This window comes from Neolamprologus multifasciatus, chromosome 4, assembly GCF_963576455.1.
Source record: "Neolamprologus multifasciatus chromosome 4, fNeoMul1.2, whole genome shotgun sequence".
In the NCBI taxonomy this organism is placed as follows: domain Eukaryota; kingdom Metazoa; phylum Chordata; class Actinopteri; order Cichliformes; family Cichlidae; genus Neolamprologus; species Neolamprologus multifasciatus.
The window spans coordinates 25,952,726-25,975,171 of NC_140442.1; the positions used below are offsets into that span (position 1 = coordinate 25,952,726).

At 40.0% G+C, this 22,446-nt stretch overlaps 1 protein-coding gene across 4 annotated transcripts; it reads left to right on the forward strand.

Moving 5' to 3' along the window:
• The first annotated feature begins 858 nt into the window (after positions 1 to 858).
• LOC146520638 (choline transporter-like protein 2) lies at positions 859 to 19,468 on the forward strand. Of its 4 annotated transcripts, none has more exons than XM_085156896.1 (22): positions 859 to 1,020; positions 7,763 to 7,811; positions 7,892 to 7,965; positions 8,056 to 8,140; positions 9,265 to 9,349; positions 10,168 to 10,281; positions 10,382 to 10,442; positions 11,289 to 11,409; positions 11,554 to 11,637; positions 11,726 to 11,838; positions 12,969 to 13,100; positions 13,206 to 13,305; positions 13,507 to 13,599; positions 14,039 to 14,123; positions 14,257 to 14,519; positions 14,625 to 14,719; positions 14,858 to 14,961; positions 15,072 to 15,145; positions 15,243 to 15,313; positions 15,669 to 15,757; positions 15,849 to 15,933; positions 16,398 to 19,468. In XM_085156896.1, exons 1-22 carry the CDS (start codon positions 993 to 995, stop codon positions 16,574 to 16,576), a joined length of 2,184 nt encoding a protein of 727 aa, XP_085013022.1. In that variant the 5' UTR covers positions 859 to 992; the 3' UTR covers positions 16,577 to 19,468. The 4 variants fall into 4 exon arrangements, with proteins under 4 accessions (XP_085013022.1, XP_085013024.1, XP_085013020.1 ...); XM_085156898.1 differs by having other exon boundaries at positions 860 to 1,020; positions 18,686 to 19,468; XM_085156894.1 differs by lacking the exon at positions 859 to 1,020 and adding an exon at positions 4,254 to 5,486.
• The last annotated feature ends 2,978 nt before the right edge of the window (positions 19,469 to 22,446 follow it).

Here is a 22,446-nt window from a genome sequence, read left to right on the forward strand (position 1 = left end):
TTGTTGATTTGTCCTGTTCTCATTGTATGACGATTTATGATGGCTGTTTGGTAGCCGTTTGCATATAATGCATGCTCTCTCTCTCTTCATATATGTGTGTGTGTGTGTGTGTACAACAGTTTTATGTTAATGTACAATCCTTAATATGTTTTGTGTGTGTGTGTGTGTGGGGGGGGGGGGGGGGGGGGGCGCCAGAGGGAGTGTTCGCCCAGGGCGCCAAACATGCTAGGACCGCCACTGTATGCCACAGTACATTTGATAATGTTATTGTTATTGTTTCATGATATCATGTAAGGGCATTCCCCTTCCACAACGAATTTGCTTTCCATAGCTAAACTGTATTTCGCTCAAAATACTTGAGTGATTTCCTGAAGTAAATTTATTTGTGTCATGGATCTTCGTGCATTCTCTGGATCAAGGGGAGCTGTCGTGACTCATACACAGTGCAGAGTCTGAATAGGTAATGTTAAGACTGTAAGTTGAATTATGAATGAATAAATTGCTTTTTATAATTAATGTTATCTTGGATTTCATCGGCCAATGAACGTTATGCTATGTCATTGCTTTGCTGCATTCTGGTCCAATTAATATTATTTTTTCGCTGTGAATTGGTAATAATATCCGAACAAATCATCAAGCCCTCGTTAAATATTGAGATGAACCGCATTTGCTGCATTGTTATTGGCCGAACAAGCCCTGTATCACTAACGGTACCAGAAATTAACCCAGTCTCCGGGAACGTGAACTCCCGCCTTCGGCATCTGATTGGTTGAATATCCTGTCCATCATGGTATCCCTGATTTTCATTGGTCAGTGCTCTCCTCTGAGGAATCCCCCTTTAAACGTTGGCAGAACGGTCAAGATTTTGGAGCGGACTTATACAAAGCGAGCAAGTTGAGGGAAGCGCAGCACACGGACGTCTGTCAGGGCTGGAAATGCGCTTTAGTGGTCGTACGTGAGCATCTCTGGTCCAGAAGAAACATTTCATAATCATGGAACTGGAAGAGAAATCAAAATACGGTAAATATTTAAAGCCTGAAACGGAGACGCTCACTTCATTTGTCCAAAGTCCTTATTGGCAGTTAATGTAAAACCAAGTTTTATTGCTTTTTTGGAGCTGCGAAAGTAGGTCTCACAATGGTCCCAGCAGCTTTGTTTAGTAAAGTACCTTTCCTCATTCTCGACTTTTAATTTTTCAAGTTAGCACTTTCTCTGGCGAAGTGTCGAACCCGTGTATTGTCACAAACTAACGCAATGTAAGCTAGCTTTTACTTCTGAGTCAACGTTTTCAGTTACGGCACGGGAGCCCTGTTCTGCGTGTGTGTTGTGAAAACACAGGATGCCTGAAGTATGCTGCTATATATTGTCAGGGTGCACAATGCCCCAGTTTGTGTTGTGCTTGTCCAGTTGCTGCCACATTCCTCAGACTGCTATGGCAGGCAGCTCAGCTAACCCAGCGTGCATATAGAGCACAGCTTATTAGAAAATTCCTCAAACAAGTGAAGAGGGTCTCATTTTGTCCACCGAGTGCATTCAGTCTGCTTTGGGAAGGCTATCTTTAGTTTCATTTCAAACGCAGACTCCAACTACAGTATCAGTGCTTCTCTGTTTTGGCTGTTGTAGTTCGTAATCAGGTAATATGGGTGTAATTATGCCCCCACTTATCCCAAAATACTTGTTAAAAATGTGTTTTTATTCTTGCACACAATAGTAATTGTAGTACAGCTTTCTGCTCAGTGAAATCAGTACAGGGGAAATGGTTTTCTATGAAACGAAGAGCGATTTAAGCTAACAAAAAACATCAAACAAACAAAAAGTTTATACTCTTGCAGTTTATACTGTTAACATGATCATAGGAAGGAATGAAAAGCGAGGCCAGTTACTTCTGCTTGCAGTTCTTAGTATTTTCCTCCTGCTCTTCCCTGGACACACCCTTTCCCACTTTGCTTGCCACATGATGGCTAATTGATTCAATTTACCTTCCACAGATTGCAATGAATATTGTGTATGTGTGTGTGCCTTTTTGTACAATGTGAGTTTGCTCAGTGTAGTTAGTTGCGAAAGTGAGTAAGAATGCCTACAGCCTCTCAAATTCTTTAATATCTTTCAGTGAATCTTCATACCAGCTAAAAGAAACAACTAAAAAAAGAAGAAGAAAAGAACAATAACCTTAATGTTCCATGTGGCAGAAAATGTCAGAACACACTATAGGATCTCCACCAGTTTTATGCGTTGGAGTAATTTCAGGCTGTAATATATGAAGAAACCTCAATGACAGGACCTGAAACAACCATGCAGCCTCGCCCTGGTGCAAGTTAGGCGTAATTACAAGCCATATTTAGTAGTGTAGTTTGAAACCTGATCTCCATGCCCCCCTGATCTCTTTGTCATGTCATGTTAGACTATGCTGAAACTACATTCAGATTTTTTTTTGGAAACATTTCATCCATTCACTTTCTTTTCATTTCACTTCGTGTGCTGCATTGACAAAAAAACAAAATAAAAATACATCTATTATTGCAGCCTTCTGTTTGCACTGAACGGTGCCTGGTCATACCCTTGCAGACCAATCTGGGTTATGTGACTCTGCTAACAGCTTTGTGGTTTTGTCAGCTGCTTTGAACTGCGACAGTGTGAGGCACTAAGAGTGAGTTACTGGGTAAAAACTGAGCTATGGTCTTGTATTTATTCTCCCTGGCAGTGTCTGTGTTTGTAGATCACGTCTTAATCTCACTCACAGTTCCTGTTATTATCATCACAGGACATTGTGCCAATTTGTGCTTGAGTGTTCATGTCATATAAACAAAATTTTAAACAGCTTCATAGAGACTTACTGTCGTCAGCTGGTGGTATTTATAATGATGATTTTCTAGATAGGTGTTACAAGCCTAAGTTGAAATTAAATGTGTGGGTTTCACTTTGCATCATATCTGTAGCAGAAATCTCTTCCTTGCATCTGACAGCAGAGAATAGGAGTTGATATGCTCATCAGATGTAGTTAAAGTTGTTGTGCAAGTGCTCATTTTTGATGAGCTTAAAGATTAGCTGCTGTCTGAAAATACTTCAATTTTCAAAAGAAACCCTCCTCTTGCAAAAGTGGAGTCCAAATCTTTGCAACCATTTCCCAAAGGATCTAACAGCTTGCTTGCATTTTTGCGTGTGGTCATTGTGTTGCTTTTTCTGTAATACCGGAAATAGATCTGAACTTGGACTGAAGTTATCCACACCCTCTTTCTGTACTGACAGACATGTGGGACACAGACAGGAAGGGCTGTGACCTTTAGCTTCAGGATTTTAAGCTAGTGCAACCAGCGGCAGCCCTTGGTAACGTTTTATGCAGCTTGAGAGCAAGACAAGCTATTGTTAACATTTCATCTATTTTTACTTTATGCCAGCTGGAGCCTTTCCTTGCCACCATAGAGGAAGATCTAGGGTACACCCTGGACAGTCTGTCGCTGGGCTAACACAGAGAGAGACAGACAACCATATGCACTCACACCTAAAGGGAGTTTAGATTTACCAATGAATCTAACCAGAGAGAGTACCCAAAGAGAACCTACGTGGGGAGAAAGTGGCAACCCCAAACAACAACTCTAAAGATGGGCAGTGTTTCCAATATTGAGATCAGCATATGTCTGCTGTAGATTTTTACCCATTAAAAGGGAGTGCATTCTCATAGGGGGTTGCCTGGTTTTCTCTATATTATTGCAGGGTCATTACCTTACAATATAAAGCACCTTAAGGTAAAGTGTTGTTTTAATTTGGTGCTATAATAAATAAAATTGAAAGAACTGAATTGTTTCTAAAGAATAAAAGTGTAAAATCTTATTTTAGGAAATGTCCTAAATGAATAGTCAGTATATCAGTCAGCTGAAAAACAAAAATATAGCTCCACTTGTGTGTTTTGTGCTGCAATGGGTCAGAATGTCCTTAGAAAACACTCTGAGAAGCTTTTATGTAACTCCAGGATGTGTGGGAAGGTATCAAGAAAATAAAACAGGGAAGCTCAGGAATGTTGGGACACACTAAAGAGTAAATGCTGCACCTGAATAAAAAAATACTGCTGAGAAGAAACAATGGAGGACATGAGCTTTAGCTTCAGTCACAACAATAATGCAGATTGGACTGTAAACGTCTTTGTGAAGGTTCATTAAAAACCAACATGGCCGTAAGTTAGAGCGCTTCTACATGTGGGAAATGTTATACTTTTTTATGCTTCCTGTAAATGCTAGTGTGTCTTGCAGCACACTGGAGAGTATTTATCAGATTAAAACTTCAAATAAAAAATGTGCTCGCTTCATTTCCCTCACTGCATCGTCCCACGTGTTGTAGCAGCTGTCTGCAGATGGAGGTCATTTCTAGTGAGTTACACATGACTGTTCGACCAGTTCCATCACACTTGATTCTAATACCTCAAATCAGTTTCCAAGGAAAAGAGCTGGATCGGTGTCGCCGTGCCAGTTATTGCAACGCGTTTTTGCTGTTTAGAGAAGTACAGGAAACCAAAGGCTTGCAGTGGTAATTCTCTTGTGCAGTAACATTAGCCAAAAAAAAAGAAAAAACTGGATGGAAACTTTCATTACAGCTCCCCTTTTTTCTGGTTTCTCTGAGTGTCCGTGGAAAGCATTCGTGGCATTTAGTCTGTCTGTGGACTCTTTGTTAAAATGATGAGTTCGTTTAACACGCTCTGATTGCTTTCGGCTGTTGGAACAAACAGAAGTGGAGACCAAAATCATACAGGCAGGGAACAAAAAAATCACTAGCTTGTAAGATTTATTGGGTTTCACTCTGCCCCCAGTGCAGTAGATCCGTGGGAAGGAAACATATACCATTTTAGTTTTTACTCAATACTGATGTGTTTAAGCTTGTGAGCTGTCACGTCGCTGCAGGTGACCATTTTACAGCCATAAATATCCCAAACACCTGAATTCAATTAGCGAGAGCAGTTACGCCAACCACCCCCAGATGGAGAACTCCTCCTCTGCTTACTGCAAACACATGTTCCTGATCACATACACAAATGAACTTTAGTCTCCGCCTACTCTTTCCCACACCTTCTTTTACTTCCAGCCTCTCTGTAGATGAGTTAAAGTTGCCTGCAACTTTACGCGGAAACAAGAGGGGAAAAGCAGGCTGACAGAAATCATGTTTGGAAGTGCTGGGGAGGTACTGTAGGGGGAGATCAAGCGGGAGCACAGGTCGGAAAGAGGCTGCTTTTTTTTCGGGATAAACAAAGAGGTGTTTGGGGATGGGACTGTGAAATAGGTTGGGTGGAGCATTGGTTGTTGTGCGGCTATTCAGGAACAGGTTGAACTGGTTTCCTACCAAACTACTTGGTTCTCCCCTTACTCAGTCATTTGTGGCAGCACATAGGAAAGGTGGATGAAGTGAACCAGATAAAGGAGCTGTGAAAAGAAGGAGAAATTTTTTTTGCCCAGGAAGGAATTTCAACATGCCTGAGGGTGGAGAATATTATGGAAAGAACGGTATTGACTTGTTTATCTTTACTTTTGCCTCAACTAGGCACTCTTTCAAAAAAAAAAATGAATCTAAGACACACTGGTGATCACTGGGTAATCTTTAGATTGGCTGTTTACCTTTCTTGTATAGTGCATAAGTGCTCACACCTGAAAGTGCAGCGGCAGCCTTGAGACTAGGGGTGTGTTTGTGAATGTTTGTGTGCCACTGCCGGCAGTGGATGTGTGTGCACACCGATACAGGTGTGTGAGGTTACGCAAGTCTCTTATCAGTGTTTTCTCCTGCACTATTGTTATAAGGCTGAATATAGATAACCACCAGAGGTGCAGATCTCTTTCTTGGACTCAATCTGTGTATTTATACTGAAGAACAGAACAAAGTTAAAAACTAAACCTGTTTGAAATATGTTAGAAGTTAGATACCAGAACACATACAAAATACAACATCTACGCCCACTATAACAGGAAGTGGTGACTTCTTCAAAAGGCTGTAAATGCTTGTTGCAACATAACCCCACAGACCACATTCATAAGTCACATACTTCAGAGTCACCACAGCTGTTGTGTTTGTCTATACTTCAAGACTCCATATGCTACACATTATTAATAGTGTATGTCTGGGCACTGTTATGATGTAGGCCTGAAGGTGGTGGAGATGTCTTTTTGTGGCATAATTGTCACAGTAATGGCAACAGGAAACAGTCCCTCCCAACGCAAGCTAATAGCTTTTAAGTTTTCATTAAGCATGAGCCAAACCGCCCTCCTTCGGCAAGCATTGTTTTTATACCGCAGGCTGATTATTCACTGCACTGAAATGCTGACTTTTTTTTTAACTCTTTAGTCAAAGCAAAGCTATGGACCCACTGATCAGGTCAGCAACATACCAATGGGAGGTGAGAGTGTTGAAGTTGCCTCCTTCAGCACTGTTTTGCAGATAGTTCTTTGTAATCTCATAGAAAGGTGATATGCCTGGCTATGAAAGACCAACTGCCTTTTGTTTGTGAGTGTAAGACAAGGAAGAGAGCTGGCTGAAAGGATGTGTTAAAGCTCAAAAGCTGAGCCGCTACGCCAAAAACCATAGACCGTATAAATGATGGGTATGAAATGTGAAGCTAGATTGAAACTGTGGTTGCAAAAGACATTTCCAGTTCTATAGAAGTGTCTGGGAAAAGAGCCCAGACCGCTGCAAACACTTTCCAATTGAGCTTTTGTAAATCTTTCTTATTTTAAGTGTAAGATAGGAGGATTTGCCAGGATATCCCCACTAAAGCACCAACCCTCACTGTCAGGTCTGCTCCTTGCTTGTTTACATCAGGTGTCAGGTTTGGGGTGCTTCTTGTGACAATTTAGCATTAAAAGTATAATTTGGATTAAAGCGTTTGTGGATTAACCATTAACCAGAATTTGGACTGGAACTGGAAAGTGAAATTTGCTTAGATAGCAGACACACTACCGTCAGATAACCTGCAGCAAGCTCAAGTGTTTGCTTGAACCTGCAACTTCAGCTGAAAGAACAGAAAACATAGTCCTTATTATAAGAGACAGCATGTTGTAATCTAACCATATTTAGACAAAAGAAAAAAGTTTGCTCATTTTATGAACTGGGAAGATGTGTTTGATGAGCATGATAGCTTTGTTTTGACATAGAGCTGTATGAAAACAACAATACTAGCTCCGCTGGTGGCTTTACACATGGGATGTTTGCTCCTGCTGTATTATGAGTTTTACATGAGCTCCTGGTTAGTCAGCAGGGAGGAATTTGATGAGTTTCTGGGCGTGTCTGGCCTTCTGGGAGAAAAATGGGAGGAAGACTGGTGCACTCCTCCATGGCCTTGATCCAGCTCTGGTTTTAACATAAATTAATGAGCAGCTATTATAAAGATGTTTACTTAACCCTTTAAACCCCAGCATATCGTATTTGATACATGTGTTTTGTGAGGGTTTTTTTGTGTGACATCTATATCATCAGCATGACTTTTTTTTACCCTCAAAAATGATGTAAATTACATGACATTTTTAATGGCTAAATTGCAAAAATATGGCTTATGTAGCAAGTGTGTTACAAATTAAAACTTATGTATGCAGATTAAAATTTGATATATTCTTATATTTTGTCTAAAGGTAAAAAAAACCCACTCCATTATTCAAGTCAAAATTCAACATTTTTGGCAGTTATTTCATGGTTCAGGTTTTAAAGGGTTAAACCTCTCAGCGAGCCATGCTTTCAGTTGCCACAATGCTAAGAGCTCATTGATTGATCAATGCATTTCTTTCCTTTCATGCAGGTGAGCCCAGGAAGCATGACCCGAGCTTCAGGGGCCCAATCCAGAACAGGTGAGACAGAGATGTGGCTGTTACACTGTGCAGATGACTACAGAGGACTCCATTAACCATTTGAACTCTCTCCACTGTAGGGGCTGCACAGACATTGTTTGCTGCATTCTGTTCATTATTGCCATACTTGGTTACCTTGCAGTGGGAATACTCGGTAAGGAGACAACACAGAAGCACAAATATCCAAACTGAATGCAAGTTTCATAACCTTTATATCTGTCTTTTTCCTTCTTTTCTACCCCAGCCTGGTCCCAGGGTGACCCAAGAAAGGTGATCTACCCCACAGACAGCCGAGGCCAGTTCTGTGGGCAGGCTGGCACTCCACTCGAGTGAGTTGCTTTCCAAAGTATAGATAAAACGGTCTCTGCTGCACTATTTTTCTTAATTTGAGTGTGATCTTTAGGGTATTTTGAAAGTTTGAAAAGGGTGGAGTGCCCACTACGGGCCGGGGACGAGTTCCTGCCCCAAGTGGAGGAGTTTAAGTATCTCGGGGTCTTGTTCACGAGTGATGGGAGAAGGGAGCAGGAGATTGATAGTCGGATTGGTGCTGCAGCCGCAGCCGCAGCCGCAGCCAGAGCACCAATCAGTTTATTGAAATTGAAACAGTTGAAACAGTTTATTGAAATGTGTTAACATACATGGATGTATATTAGACAAAAGACAGAGTTTGTACAACTCAAAACAAGCTTGTTAGTGTTCGGTGTGTTGTCCCTAAAGATACATATATTCATTTATTTTTGTCTGTTTCTTTCATGTTCATTCCTTGAGTTAGGTGCATTTTTTTATGCCTTGATGGTTCATAGGCCAGTGTTAAGTGGCCAGAGAGTCTGGCTCCTTGGAAGCAGAAATGAAGGGTGGCTCAAAAGTTTTGCGTGGTGCTTTCGATTCCTCAGGCTTTTTTTGTGTACCACCATCTAAAAAGATATACAAAATCAATTATAAATATATACAACTGGTTTGAAAGCTTAGCTAGCTAACTTAATTAGGCAACATTAATACAATCAATTATGACTAACAAGTTAACTCAAAGGTTTTCCTGGCATGTTTACATTAAGTTAGTTCCCAAAAAGTAGATTCTGTTCATCTGGACGTAGCGTTTTCAGTGGGAGAAACGTTTCGTCCCTCATCCAGGTGACTTCTGCAGTCCCAGCTGAAAATAATCAATTTTTGGGAATTTCCTTACCTGGTACTATTATTCATTTGTATTATTAGTATTATTAGTATTATTTGTATACTTTTTTGGGTTGTTTCAATAGCCACACCATGTATTTTTGGAATGTGTGTAAAAGTAAACTGGAAAGTACCTAGCACATGTTAGCCAATTGAAAGGCAGGACCGCTGAATAAACCCTGCAAACACTGTTGTGACAGCATTGTGTTGTCCCTGGACAAAAATAGTTAATTAGAAATTTGTGTACATTTCTGTGCACTTTCTTTGGTCTTGTTCCCAACAGGAAGAAGCCCTTTTTGTTCTACTTCAACATCATGAAGTGTGCCAGTCCCATGGTGCTGCTGGAGTTCCAGTGCCCAACCACACAGGTGCCAACTCCTCTGTTGATGAATCTTTATAATATTTATTTAAACAAAAAGAAAAACACAATATACACTATGTGCTTTGTTGTGAAGGCTTAAAATTATGAGTGTAGAGTTGGGGCAGAGTTGGCTTTTTGCTTTTGTTTACAGATGAGGATAAAAGTTACTCCCCCAGCCCCCTATCAGCAAGTTTTCTTTAGAAAAAATACATTTATGGTTGGCCAAAATAACAGAATTATTTCAGAAAACAAAATGAACAGGGTCAGTGTTTTTAGGCCTGGAAAAACTGACCTTTTCATTGAGCCATAGTACAAACCACTGCTGTGCTTTGTAATCCTCAATGCTTACAAAATCAACTGAAAACTGAGGGTTATTTTCCAATTTACGCACAATTTAAAAACTTCAACATGGGTTTGAACTGTTCTTTTGGAACATTTTATTGTCAAAAGCTAAAGAAATCAGTTTAAGCTTAAAGAATTATTGATGCTAACAAAACAGGAGATGGATATACAAAGATCACAGCGGTTCTAGGTATCACGGGCTAGAGTGAGAAGTGTCATAAAGAAATTCAAAGAGCCACACAGTAGAAAACAAGCCTGCCAGTGGTACGAAATGAAAGCTTTCAAAGAAAGGACTCTCACCAGTGCACCCCCGAACAACGACAACTAGAACCCTGTACAGGAATGGATGTGAGGAAAAGCCTCACTTCTGTAGATGAGATGGCTAAGAACAAGCTGAAGAAGGATTATTATTACATTATTTCTTTGACTGCTTTTGTGATGGGAATGTAGCCTGACTGTCCTGCTGTCCATGTTCATCTTTAGATGTGTGTGGAGAAGTGCCCTGATAAGTTCATGACATTAATCAAAGCATACGCTGTCAATAGTGACTTTGCCTACTATAAAAACTTCTGCGAAGAAGGAGTGACCAACACAATGGTGAGTTGTACTTGAAGTCTTCTGTACTATCTCGGGTATCGATATATTCGAATGCTTTCTACAGACCTTCACTTATGTTTTGGATATACTGTGTTTTTAGGGTGTTGCAGAAATCCTTAAGCAACGTCTCTGTCCTGCAATGCTGCTTCCCAGCAAACCCTGTAAGTAGAATCTCTAAATATGTGTAAATGATTCTTTTTCAAAGGAATTTTAGGGGAGTGGAATATTCATGCAATGATACTAGAGCAGCGGTCTCCAACCTTTTTTGCGCCACGGACCGGTTTATGCCCGACAATATTTTCATGGACCGGCCTTTAAGGTGTCGCAGATAAATACAACAAAATAAAACTAGTACCAGTACCAAAATAAAGAAGATTTATTCATAACACACGTGAAAAGACTCAGGAAAACCGAGTTAATGATAAAAACGATAACAAAATAACGCTGAAAACCATACATTTCACACCTGAGCCTCAACTCTTGCGGCCCGGTACCAAACGATTCACGGACCGGTACCAGTCCGAGGCCTGGGGGTTGGGGACCGCTGTACTAGAGTATCATTGCATGATTCATGACCTTTGACCTTTACAAAAAGGCAAGCAGAGAGAGAGAGCATTTACACACACAAACAAACCCATCTTCCCCCATTTTTAACAACTGGACAACATAAATTGGATCTGATTCAATCACATCATTTGTGCTGCTTATCTGCACTGTACTTGAACTTCTTTATCTTTCTGCACTCCTTCCTGGCTGAAGAATTATAAAATATTTTAGTACTATAGTTTAACAAATAGCTAGTACAAATTATTTACTATTAGCTGAAAATGACACATCTTTTTTTTTTTAAATAATTAATTTACAAAAAGAAGCTAAAAAAGCCCCACTATGAAAACATCTCACTACACATAAAACTGTGTTATTCTTTACACATGTAGGGAAACACATTTCATTTGTTTGTTTTTTTGTATTTTTGACAATGACACGTTTCTCTACTTTTCTTTCAGTCACCCGCAGGTGCTTCCCAGCTTTGGGCATGAAAGGAGGGGTGATAACTGTGGGAAACAGCTCCACATTTAATGATGGAAATGAAATTAGAAATGCCCAAGACCTTGTTGCTGGTGTACAGTGAGTATACATCAGTAGAATTTTGTGACACAGCTAGTTTTCAACTACATTACTCTATCTCTTGGTCTGTGTCAGCCTGCCACTACAAATAAAGTGTGATGAGAAATTCCTGAAGCAGATAAACACACGGGGCTCTCTCCACAGGAATGCCACTGTGGTAATGGAAGCTCGTCAGGTGGTGATGAAAATCTTTGAGGATTTCACACGTTGCTGGTACTGGATCCTCTTGTAAGTAATAAACTCTTTTTCATCCTTGTCAGCTCTGTTTGTATTGCAAAGAGATTTTCCTTAAATTGACCGTACCTCCTCTTTGCAGGGGATTGGTTATTGCCATGATCATCAGCCTCCTCTTCCTCATCCTCCTCCGCTTCCTGGCAGGGATCATGGTCTGGGTCATGATTGCCATGTTGGTAGCGGTGATAGGCTATGGTAAGGGACAAGGTGGAAAATATCATTGTGGTTCATAATGGCTTAGTAATCTGGTCCTACCCAGAAAGCAGGTCCAGACTAGCTGGTCAGTAAGTAAATCATAAGTGTCAGTATAACCGTGAGCATGCTCAGTGAATACACTAGTATTCACCACAGCAGGAATATTAATGCAGGGTTGGTAACTTTTGACTGGGGATAAATTGTGAAAGTCCTTGTTGTCAGAAAACTGTAGTCAGTGTGGAAAAAATGCAAACTGAAGGAATTTGCATGAAAGGAAGATGCAAAGTTTGAGTGAAGTGACCCACAGCTGTGATGTTAGATTTTCTATTTGAATAAAAATGTGTCATTTGTTTAGTTGAGTGTGAAGAAAAACACAGCGTCACGTCCTGTCATATCCTAACCTGATCCTTTCACACTAAAAGGAATGAGAGTATGAGACACCTTTGGGGAAAAACATGTCTCATGCAAAAACAAACAGCTGGCAATGCTGAATTTTGCATATGCTTACAAAGCGTATATTAAAAAAACCACACATTCATTATTGTGGGAAAAGAATTTTCTCCATCATTACCAAGTCATTGATCATTTCACAGATTACTTCAAAGTATCTCTAAACAGTGCTGTTCACACTTGGCAAGCTTAGCGCAGAGTTCAGTTTCAGTGTCTCAAGTAATTAACTTTTATTTTAACTGCTTTAAGCTTTTCTTTTTTAATTCCTACCATCCACGTAACCCTCAATCTCTGCTACCTTGCTACTCTCCAGTGTACTACTGAAGAATCACTGACAGACTGATTTTACAGTCAAAGAAAAAGCAATGCAAGTTTGTATTTTTATGGCTTTAACAGACGACCATAAGACCGTCAACTGAAAACAAATCTGTTCTAAAGGAGTGGAATTTAAAAATGAATGTGGAGTGTTAGCAAAACAACTAGTTAAACTTTGCAGACTTGCTGAGGTAGATGTCAAAGTTATCATTGTAACCGATTCACAGTTGATCTGACTCTTGAAATGAAAGAGATCTCCTCGTCTGTTTGGAAGCAAACCCAAAAGGAAATAACAAGGCCCCTTTTTCCACCTGCTTTCCCCAAAAATTTATTTGCTTTTCTGTGTGCTTCCTGTTGCTGATTAGGTATCTTCCATTGCTACATGGAGTATGCGGCCCTGAAAGGAGAGGCCGGCGCTAATGTGACTATCAAGGATCTGGGCTTCCAGACAGATTTCACAGTCTACCTGCAAATTAGACAGACCTGGCTGGCCTTCAGTCAGTATACATCCTCAAAATCTCCATGGATTATCATCCACACTCAACATATGTTGATTAAAACTTGAGACACTCACGTGATTTTTCTCTTATCTCCTTATATAGTTATTATTCTAGCCATTGTGGAGGTCATCATCATTTTGCTGCTCATCTTCCTTTGGAAGAGGATCCTCATTGCCATTGCTCTTATTAAAGAAGCCAGCAGGTCAGACTTCATTTTAGAGCTGTAGCAAGTAGAAGAGAAACAGATCAATAAAACGTAGACGTTATATTGTTTATTTTAGAGTGACTGACAGTAATGGATTTAAGCGCTGCATTAAGGGTGCAGATAAAGAACCTGATACATAACTGTGAAGGTAGATGTTTGCATTTGCTTTTCCCACTTATGCTGTGATCCTGTTTTCAGAGCAATTGGACATATGTTGTGTTCCCTTTTCTACCCACTGTTTACATTCCTCCTCCTGGCTGTGGTCATTGCCTACTGGGGAGTAACTGCTGTGTATCCTTTCAAGTTATTGTTCGTGGTAGTGATGTTATTTAGGGTTGATGAGGAAATGAAAAATACAACTCTGAACTGTTTTTTAATTTTTTTTTATTTTTTTTTTTTATTTATTTTTTTTTAAATGTTCTTGAAGAATTTAAACTGACTTAAAAAATTAATGTGTCTATGAATGAACTGAATGAACGGTTGAGGTAAAGATACCTCAGAGTATGTGCAGGGATGATGAACAGGGCTTGTAAATTAAAAAGCTAAGGTTGAAGTTTGATCATGCATACTCTGCAGCTGCGTGATTGAAGTTCACTGCATTCATGAACAAATAAACCCAATCAAAACAGAGGAACATACATATTATTCTTTATCAGTAGTATTATTATACACTCATTTGTCTCAGTTTTGTTATCAGTTAATGATGGTAAGCCTTAACAGATCTGATCAGTTTCTTGTCCACGTCCAATCAGCCTATCTACAAAATCTTCAATGAGACAAATTGTGACTACTGGAGACAAACGTGTGACCCAGCTGTAAGTTTTTCTTCTCTTCATTTGTGTGTTAAATTTTCATCTCACTTACTTCCATGCATGCCGCTTGGATTTAATGTTTTGGATTTGAGAAATACATTTGCGGCATCACTAAATTAACCGTGTCTTTGTTCAGAACTACTCGACGAGTCCCATAAAAGCCCAGTGTCCTGACTCGAAGTGCCTTTTTGCTTTCTACGGTGGAGAGACCCCTTACCACAAATACCTAATTGCCCTGCAGTTCTACAACGTCTTCCTCTTCTTTTGGTGTGCCAATTTTGTCTTGGGACTGGGCCAGATGACCCTAGCTGGGGCGTTTGCTTCTTACTACTGGGCTGCCAAAAAGCCAGATGACATTCCTGCTTTCCCAGTGTTTTCTTCTCTTGGGAGATCTCTCAGGTTTGTATCTGTGTTGGGTGAAGACTTTTAGTAAAACTGTCTTCTGACATTTGCTTTGCCGGGTCCTGAAACATACTTCCTGTTTTCATTCTTTAATTGTTTTAGGTATCACACAGGGACTCTGGCATTTGGCTCCCTTATCCTCTCCATCATCCAGATCATCAGGGTTTTGCTGGAGTATCTGGACCACAAGCTGAAAGGTTTGCTACTTTTTATGGAGTTCAATATTATATAGATGTCATTTCAAGGCTGCAGTCCACCGTTTCTAAGAATATGAGCTATAAAAGTGATCTATTTATGTCTAACATCTGTTAAAGGTTAATTGCTCTCATTTACAGGAGCCCAAAATAAGTTTGCAAAGTTCCTGTTGTGCTGTCTGAAGTGCTGTTTCTGGTGTCTGGAGAAATTTGTCAAGTTCCTGAACAGAAATGCGTATATTATGGTACGTGTTTCAGTTATTACTTATTCAAGTCTCTGAGCTGGCGTGATTAAAAGCTTGGTATTTATAATGTTAAGTGTTATCTTGATGTAATGACTGCATTTGGCCTCTAGGCGGCGATCTATGGCAAAAACTTTTGCACCTCTGCCAGAGACGCCTTCTTCCTCCTCATGAGGAATGTGATCAGGTAAGTGTAAAATCATCACCTCATCAGAAAGCATTTTGTTAAATGTTTAATCGTATAAAGCTGACTGGAGTAAATGCCTGTTTTTAAATCCCTGCAGGGTGGCTGTGCTGGATAAAGTGACAGATTTCATTTTATTTTTGGGCAAACTGCTCATTGTTGGGCTTCTGGGTGAGTCTGCCTTTTGTTTATGTATTTTTTCCCCTTCATGTTGACCATATCAGACTAAACCAGCATTTCCTGGAAAGATTGTGTCGACCCATCGCTGGATGACTGATTCAACTCACAGTCCAGAAATGTCTTCATAGCAGATGAAATCCTACAAACTTACTGGCTGTGGTGTTTTAGGATTTGTTTATTTTTTGGAAGTAGGATTTAATTGGAGCTTTAAATAGGACTGGATTGCTTCCACTAATTTATAATGTACAACATTATTTATAGCTAATAGAAATTGTAATCATCAGCTCAGACTGTGTAGTGTACATGGGAATTGTATTTATATATTCTTTGGGGTTTCTCTCCACAGGGGTCTTTTCCTTCTTCTTCTTCTCGGGGAGAGTGAAAGCCTTTCAGAATACAGCTCCAACCCTGAACTACTACTGGGTACCCATCCTGGTAAGCAGGACTGAATTTCTATTTTTTTCTTTTCTTGTCTTTAATTGTTTTGTTGAAGGATAATGTTTGTGTTTGTTGTCATCTCTATCAGACTATGGTGGTTTGCTCATACCTCATCGCCCATGCATTCTTCAGCGTGTACTCCATGTGCGTGGACACTCTGTTCCTGTGTTTCTGTAAGTGACACATTCTCAGTCAGTTGTGACATTTGTATGTAATTCAAATTATCCACGCAAACGTCCAAACAGGTTCTTACGTGAAAGGAAAAAAAAAAACAGTGGAGGAAGGGCGTAATGTTAGGAATGAACGAAATGAAAACTTTTCTCACTTTGCTTCTGGTGTTGGGCTGTCACTAATTTTAAATTGCATGAAATACGGTGTGCTACATTTCAAAATAACAGCCTGCTCCTGTTAGCCTGACAAATGTTGCTTCTTGGTGATGAAGTGATACTTTGAGTGCTTTTGCTTGCTTGCCATTTGACTTTCTTTCTCTTTTTGTGTCTCCTTTCCTATTTCTCACTTCCTAATTCGCCCCCTCTTATTTCCCTTTCCCTTCCCACTTGCCCTCTAACACCCTGGTGTATACATAAATGTTTTTCACATTCACCCATTAACACAAAATAATCAAAAACACGATAAGGCGAAGACCTGGAGCGCAATGACGGCTCAGCTGCGAGGCCTTATTACATGTCGCCAAGTCTTCGTGAGATTCTGTGGAAGAACAAGGAGGAGGATCCATCTGAGCCCTCCGCTCAGCAGCAGCAACACGATGAAGACACCCAGCTGAAACAGGAGGCTCAGGAGGAGGACACGGCTTAGAGAGGAGGAGTTTGTGGGGGGAAAAACTCAGATTTTCCACTTAATTACAGGCAGAGCAAAATCCAGAAAGTCTTTTTATTTTGAACCCTTTCAAAGTATGAGCTGGGACTCTCTCATCTGCTCCCTTAACTTTTCTCAGATACTAGTACAGCTACAAAACACCACGCCTTAAAATGGCAGGGATTCAGCATTTTGCTTTAGTCCACTTTGTGCAGATGCAACCCCGCAAGTTTCAAAATGAATTAAGGACGTTTTTTCAGTTCAGAGTGATTTCAGCATCCTCCTGAGGTAATAGGACGTTGAACGTTCCCTAAATGGATTATTATAGGCTTAGTTTAGTTTGCCTCTGGTGGTCTTTAAAAACTGTTACATCCGACACAAAGTAGCGTTTTATACAGCAGCGGATACCACATTGTCTTCAGTAGAATTTCACAAACTCACAGCAAATACTGTCTAATACTATTTGTTATATTTAGAAAATACATTTAAGAGTAAAGCACATGGCTTCCTTTTTTCGGTGGTTCTTTTACTCGCAAGGGATCACCACAGCAATCCAATCTGCATATTGGATCTTGTGGATTTTGACACTGGATGCCCTTCCTGATGTAACCCTGCTAGGAATTTGTCTCCTCCTCAACTGGTGATCTTTTGCTTGTTAGGCAAATATTTTAACCAAAAGTAAAGTAGACTGCCTAAAAGTAAGCCTAAAGCATGGATTGTTGCTAGGAAATAATTGAAAGAACAAACAAACAAAATTGCACTACTGTAGTACAGTATAGGACAAGAAAACTCTGGTTACAGCTGGTAACCAAACCCTGTAGAAGCTATAACCAGAGTTTTTTAAACAAACTACTTTCTTATGTAATAGGGTAGTTTAATAGATTTGCATTTGTGTCTTAAACCTGCTTTTATCCTAGCGGCAAGTAGGGGGCGACTCCTCAAGTTATATGGAAGTCTGTGGGAAAACAAGCCTACTACTTACTATATTTATGACCTCAGTAAATGCAATCCTCAAACTGATGATGTCATCAGTGGCTAGTGTGATATCATGATGAGTACAGAAAAATGATTAAACTACTAATTATGGTCCAAGTTACTCTAACAGACTTGAAGAGATCCACCCTCACGCTTGATGTCTTGTTAAAAAAACAAATAAACATTATATGATGAGAAGGGCCAAAAGTCGGGGTTCCAAAAACCAAAAGGTGATGTCATAGTGGCCATGCTCGTGTTTTATATACAGTTTGTGATTGTTTCTAAAATAATTCAAATAAATCAGCACAACAGACATTATTCGTCAGTGAGGAGGTGGGGCTTAGCGAAGGGTCAACTTAAGCGAACAGAAGGGCTTTACAGCAGGCAGGAGTTTGGTATGTGTTTAATTGTTGTATGAATTTTGTGATATGAGTGATGTCACCTCACACTCAGAGATTTATTGACACTTGCTTCATCCTGTTTAGCGTGCTGAAAGCTGGCAGATGTTTTATGGCTATTGAAAATGTGAAACTTCAGTGAACATCTGGGTAAATGAATGGCTCCCTATGAGGTGACTTCATATTTCTAACTCGCCGTTGCCTCCATAAAACATGCTCGCACTGCCACTAGCTAATAGAAACTTGAAGCCAATCATGTGCCTAATTGACAGCATTATTAATGTTTTGCACATTAATATATTAGTGTTTACAGTTGATGCAACCAGAATCTTTTTTTTTTAATACACTCAGTGAAGCACTTTAATCTATGTTCACTCTAAGCCATAACACATTTGTCTCTGTTTAATGAATGCTGGGGAGTCTTTTAGTTGTGCAATTTTGTTTTTGTTTTTTTTTAAACTGTAAATTAGCGTAGCTTTGCCTTTTAAAATATTTTTTTAATGACTGTGTGTTTTGCAGTGCAGTTGGTTTAATAAACACAATTTAACCAGTAATATCTGTTTAATAAATAAAAAAAACGATGCTTTTTTTTGTTTTGTTTGTTTTTGCAGAACTGAAAGGTTTTCATTCAGATTTCCTACCTGTGAATATACATCGCAAAATCTGATGCTCATTTAAACTTATGCCAAGTCCTCAAAAGCATGGTTTAATGTCCTTTTCTTTGACCTCTTTCCAGTGGAGGATTTGGAGAGGAATGACGGCAGCCCGGAGAGGCCCTACATGATGTCCGAGAAGCTCCTCAAAATCCTGAAAAAGAAGAACAAGACTGACCCTGCTCAGTAGACCACTCCATGTAGTATGCCTTAGCGGGGGTGAGATCGTGGGCTAAAGACAGCTGGGGTTTTGTTGAGTTTGAAGTTGGATAACAAGTTCATGTCATCGGTTATAAGCTGTGTCTGCTGAATTTGGTTATTACTAAATGCTTCATAAGCTCTTCTGAACCTTAGTTTGGACACAGACCTAAAAATATCCACATCTTGTTTCTTGCTGAAAGCATCATGAAGTCTGGCAGGTTTTGTGGATTTTAAAAACGTAGAGACTGCACGTTTATCAACTGAAAAAGAAAAATCAACAAACATGTTAGTGGTATGTAGAATTCTTGTTTTTTGTCATGTTTTACTGTTAATATTTGAGTAGTACGGGAAGGTACATATAAAGGGTCATCTGCTACAGTTTTGTAATATGATCTGTTTTTATTCTTGTATTTTTTTTCTTTTAAAATATCTATAAATTTGTATAACTTGTGTCATATTTGAATTAACACTTAACCATGTAGGCACCAAAGCCATCACCCCAGTAGTCAGGTATACATAGTGCTTTTATACCACTTTGCCTAAAGCATCTGGTGCTGCGGCGTTCCTGTCATCAGCAGCCATATGGAAATATAACCAAAAGCAAAAAAACCTTGTATCTTGATAGATGTGCTGGTTCGGATGAGGGGATTTTTTTTTTATATCATTTTTGTGAAGCTGAACTGTTTTCAAATAAAGCATAGTTTTCTATAAAAATCCATGTGACTCTTTATGTATTCATATACCAAAGGCTTAAGGTGACCTGATGTGACTCGAGTCTTTCAGGTACTGGGGATAAGCTCAGGTTAGTCTCTTTTCTAAGCTTAAATGGTCACACTTTCTGTTCCCTGCTGGAACTGAAAGCGTGACCATTTCCCCCCCTCAAAACAATTCTATAAATTGATTTTGAATAAATCCTTACAAAACTAACATAAGTGTCACATCTTTCCTTTTAGCTTTAAACTTAGAAAACATAGTTAGGATTTTATGGATTTCAACAAACTGTAACTGCTGTTCTACGTTTGACCATGAGAGGGTGTGCATATCCTCACTACAGGTCATTCAGCGTGGCACAGTAAAATCACCTGTAGTGTGTAAATGCTGGTTTTACGTAAGTGTCTAATGACTAATGCGGGAAAGTCTGTCAGGGTTTGATAAAAATCAACTTTCTAGGAGTCATATCAACAACTCGGCAGTAATGGAATATAGCTGAATACTTTTAAAATACTCCGTTACGGTTCAGAGACAGGGCCTTCAGTCAGAGAGCTGCCAGTAGACACACTTCTGGAAATGTTTTAATGCAGAGCGTTTTAGAACAGGTAACAGGATGCCCTTGACTTTGAATGAATACACTGCTAAAAAAAAATTAAAGGAACACTTTGAAAACACATCTGATCGTTATGGGGAAAAATCATGTTGCGTATCTATATTAATAATTTTGGGGGGAAATTTGTAGGAAGGAATAGGATGCCACAATGTTTGATGAAAATGACAGTTATCAAATTATAGAGGGCTGAATTCAAAGATAAAGGAGGGAACAAAATGACGTGGCAGGCTCGTCCATTTTGCTGAAATTTCACTGAAGCTCAAGAATGGTTCTCAGCAGTGTGTATGGTTCCCACATGCCTGGGCTCCTCCCAGATCTGGACCAGGGCAACACTGAGCTTCCAAACAGTTTGACGTGCAACCGAAACATGATGTCGCAGAGTTCTGTTGGATTTAGGTCAGGTGATTGTGGGGTCCAGTCAATGGAGTCAGTTTCTTTATCTTCCCAGGAACTGCCTGCATACTTTTGTCACATGAGACTTGGTATTGTCACACACCACGAGGAATCCAGGACCCACTGGACCAGTTGATGGTCTGACACTGGTTCCAGATATTTCATCCAAATATTTAATAGCAGTCGGGGTGTCGTTACCTACCTTGTAGAGGTTTGTGTGTCCCTCCATGGATATGATTCACTGTCAGTGACCTATCACCAAACCGGCCATGCTGAACAATTTTACAAGCCACATAATGTTCTCCAAGGCTTCTCCAAACCCTTTCATGGCTGTCACATGTGCTCAGGGTGAACTTGGTCTCATCTATGAAAAACAATGGATGCTATTGGTGGACCTCAATAATTCTTGTATTCTATGGCAAATGCCAGTTGGACTCCATAATGCCGGGCAGTGAGCACAGGGCACACTACAGGACATCAAGCCCTCAGTCCACCCTCATTAAGTCTATTTCTGATTGTTCGGTCAGAGACATTCACACTAGTGTCCTACTGGAGGTCATTTTGACTTGATGTTGTACTTGAACTTGTATTTTTTTTAAGCATTGTACTTTCTTGTTTTAAAGAATTCAAAGACTTCTCAAGCTGTGTTTATGGTGCATGCACTTTGTCACGTTGACTCTGAGCCACCGCCTCAGTGTCGCTTCCCTCCATTTTCAGTACAGCTCCTCGGTGACACTAAGTAAATGTTTGAATAATGCCAATACTGAGTGAACTCCAAGTGTCATACCTTTCCTTCAAACCTGTCATCCACTGCAGCGCTACATGCTAGAGTTTCCACATGGACGATGAGTCATTCAAGGAAAGAGATATCATACATGGTCGGAGAGACCACATGCAAAGAGGATTGAGATGTAAAATTCAGTGATATGAAGCCATGACACTATAAACACCCGTGACACATGCTACGACACAGAACCGGAATACCATCTGCTACCTTCAAATCCGTGCATTATTCTGTTTCTGAGTCAGCATGCACAGAGGGCAGGTTTGTGGTATTTCTTAGCCAAGACCTCACTTATGTTACATTACCCATGACCGACTGATTTGATCTGCTCGTGGTTTGCGTAGATGCAGCGGGCTGATTCAGTAACCCACCTGACTTGTGGCATAATACATCATGCTCTATGAATACTTCCAGGGAACCTGGGTGAACAATGTTTAAGACCTCTGATCCCACAAGATGCTGTTTTCTTAGTGGTTTCACGTCAGAGGTCCTGAAGTGGTCAACAAAGCTTGTTTTTTTTCCTTCCAGAGAACACCTGAACAGCCCGAGAATCATTTACAAGAGTGGTGGAGTCCTTGAGACTGACTGGTGTGCACTCACCGTCTCTGTGTGATCCTTCTAACCCTGAACAATGTAACACAGCTTTTTGGTTATCCCTCAGTCATTTCTAGTTCAAGCGCTTTTTCCCCCTATTAAATAAAGGCTGAGTAAAGATAATGAGGGCCGTTAAGAACTGTGCCGTGACAGGACTTCCTTGTTTTGTGTGTGGGACGCAAGCTAATATATTGCAGGGTATGTAATTTACCATTGTAAATTTATAAATGCATAGAAACTGTGTAGAACCACTTTACTGAATCAGTTAGCTCTTATAGAGTAACATCTTTGTAAAGGTAAGCTCAGTATTTCATTGATAGCTGTGCTATAATACTTGTGAACTCCTAAATGCACCATCAAGTTCACCAGTTGTGGCTATAAAAGATTGAGACTAAATCCAAATTGGTGAACATGCTGTCGATAAACAACACATGTCCATTCCAGCTCCTGTCATGAGGTGATGCTTAGGGTGACATTCGAAAGGTATTCGTCTCAGGTGCTATGCAGATAAGAAACGGTCTGTCCGCATTCCGTACTGCTGCTGCACC

Excerpts from the sequence above, each read along its gene's own strand:
- LOC146520638 (XM_085156894.1), top strand. The coding sequence starts at position 5,453 with ATGCCTGAGGGTGGAGAATATTATGGAAAGAACG. Across the intron at positions 8,141-9,264 it reads CAGGCTGGCACTCCACTCGA|GAAGAAGCCCTTTTTGTTCT; the intron begins GTGAGTTGCTTT and ends TGTTCCCAACAG. Across the intron at positions 14,720-14,857 it reads TCTGGACCACAAGCTGAAAG|GAGCCCAAAATAAGTTTGCA; the intron begins GTTTGCTACTTT and ends TCTCATTTACAG.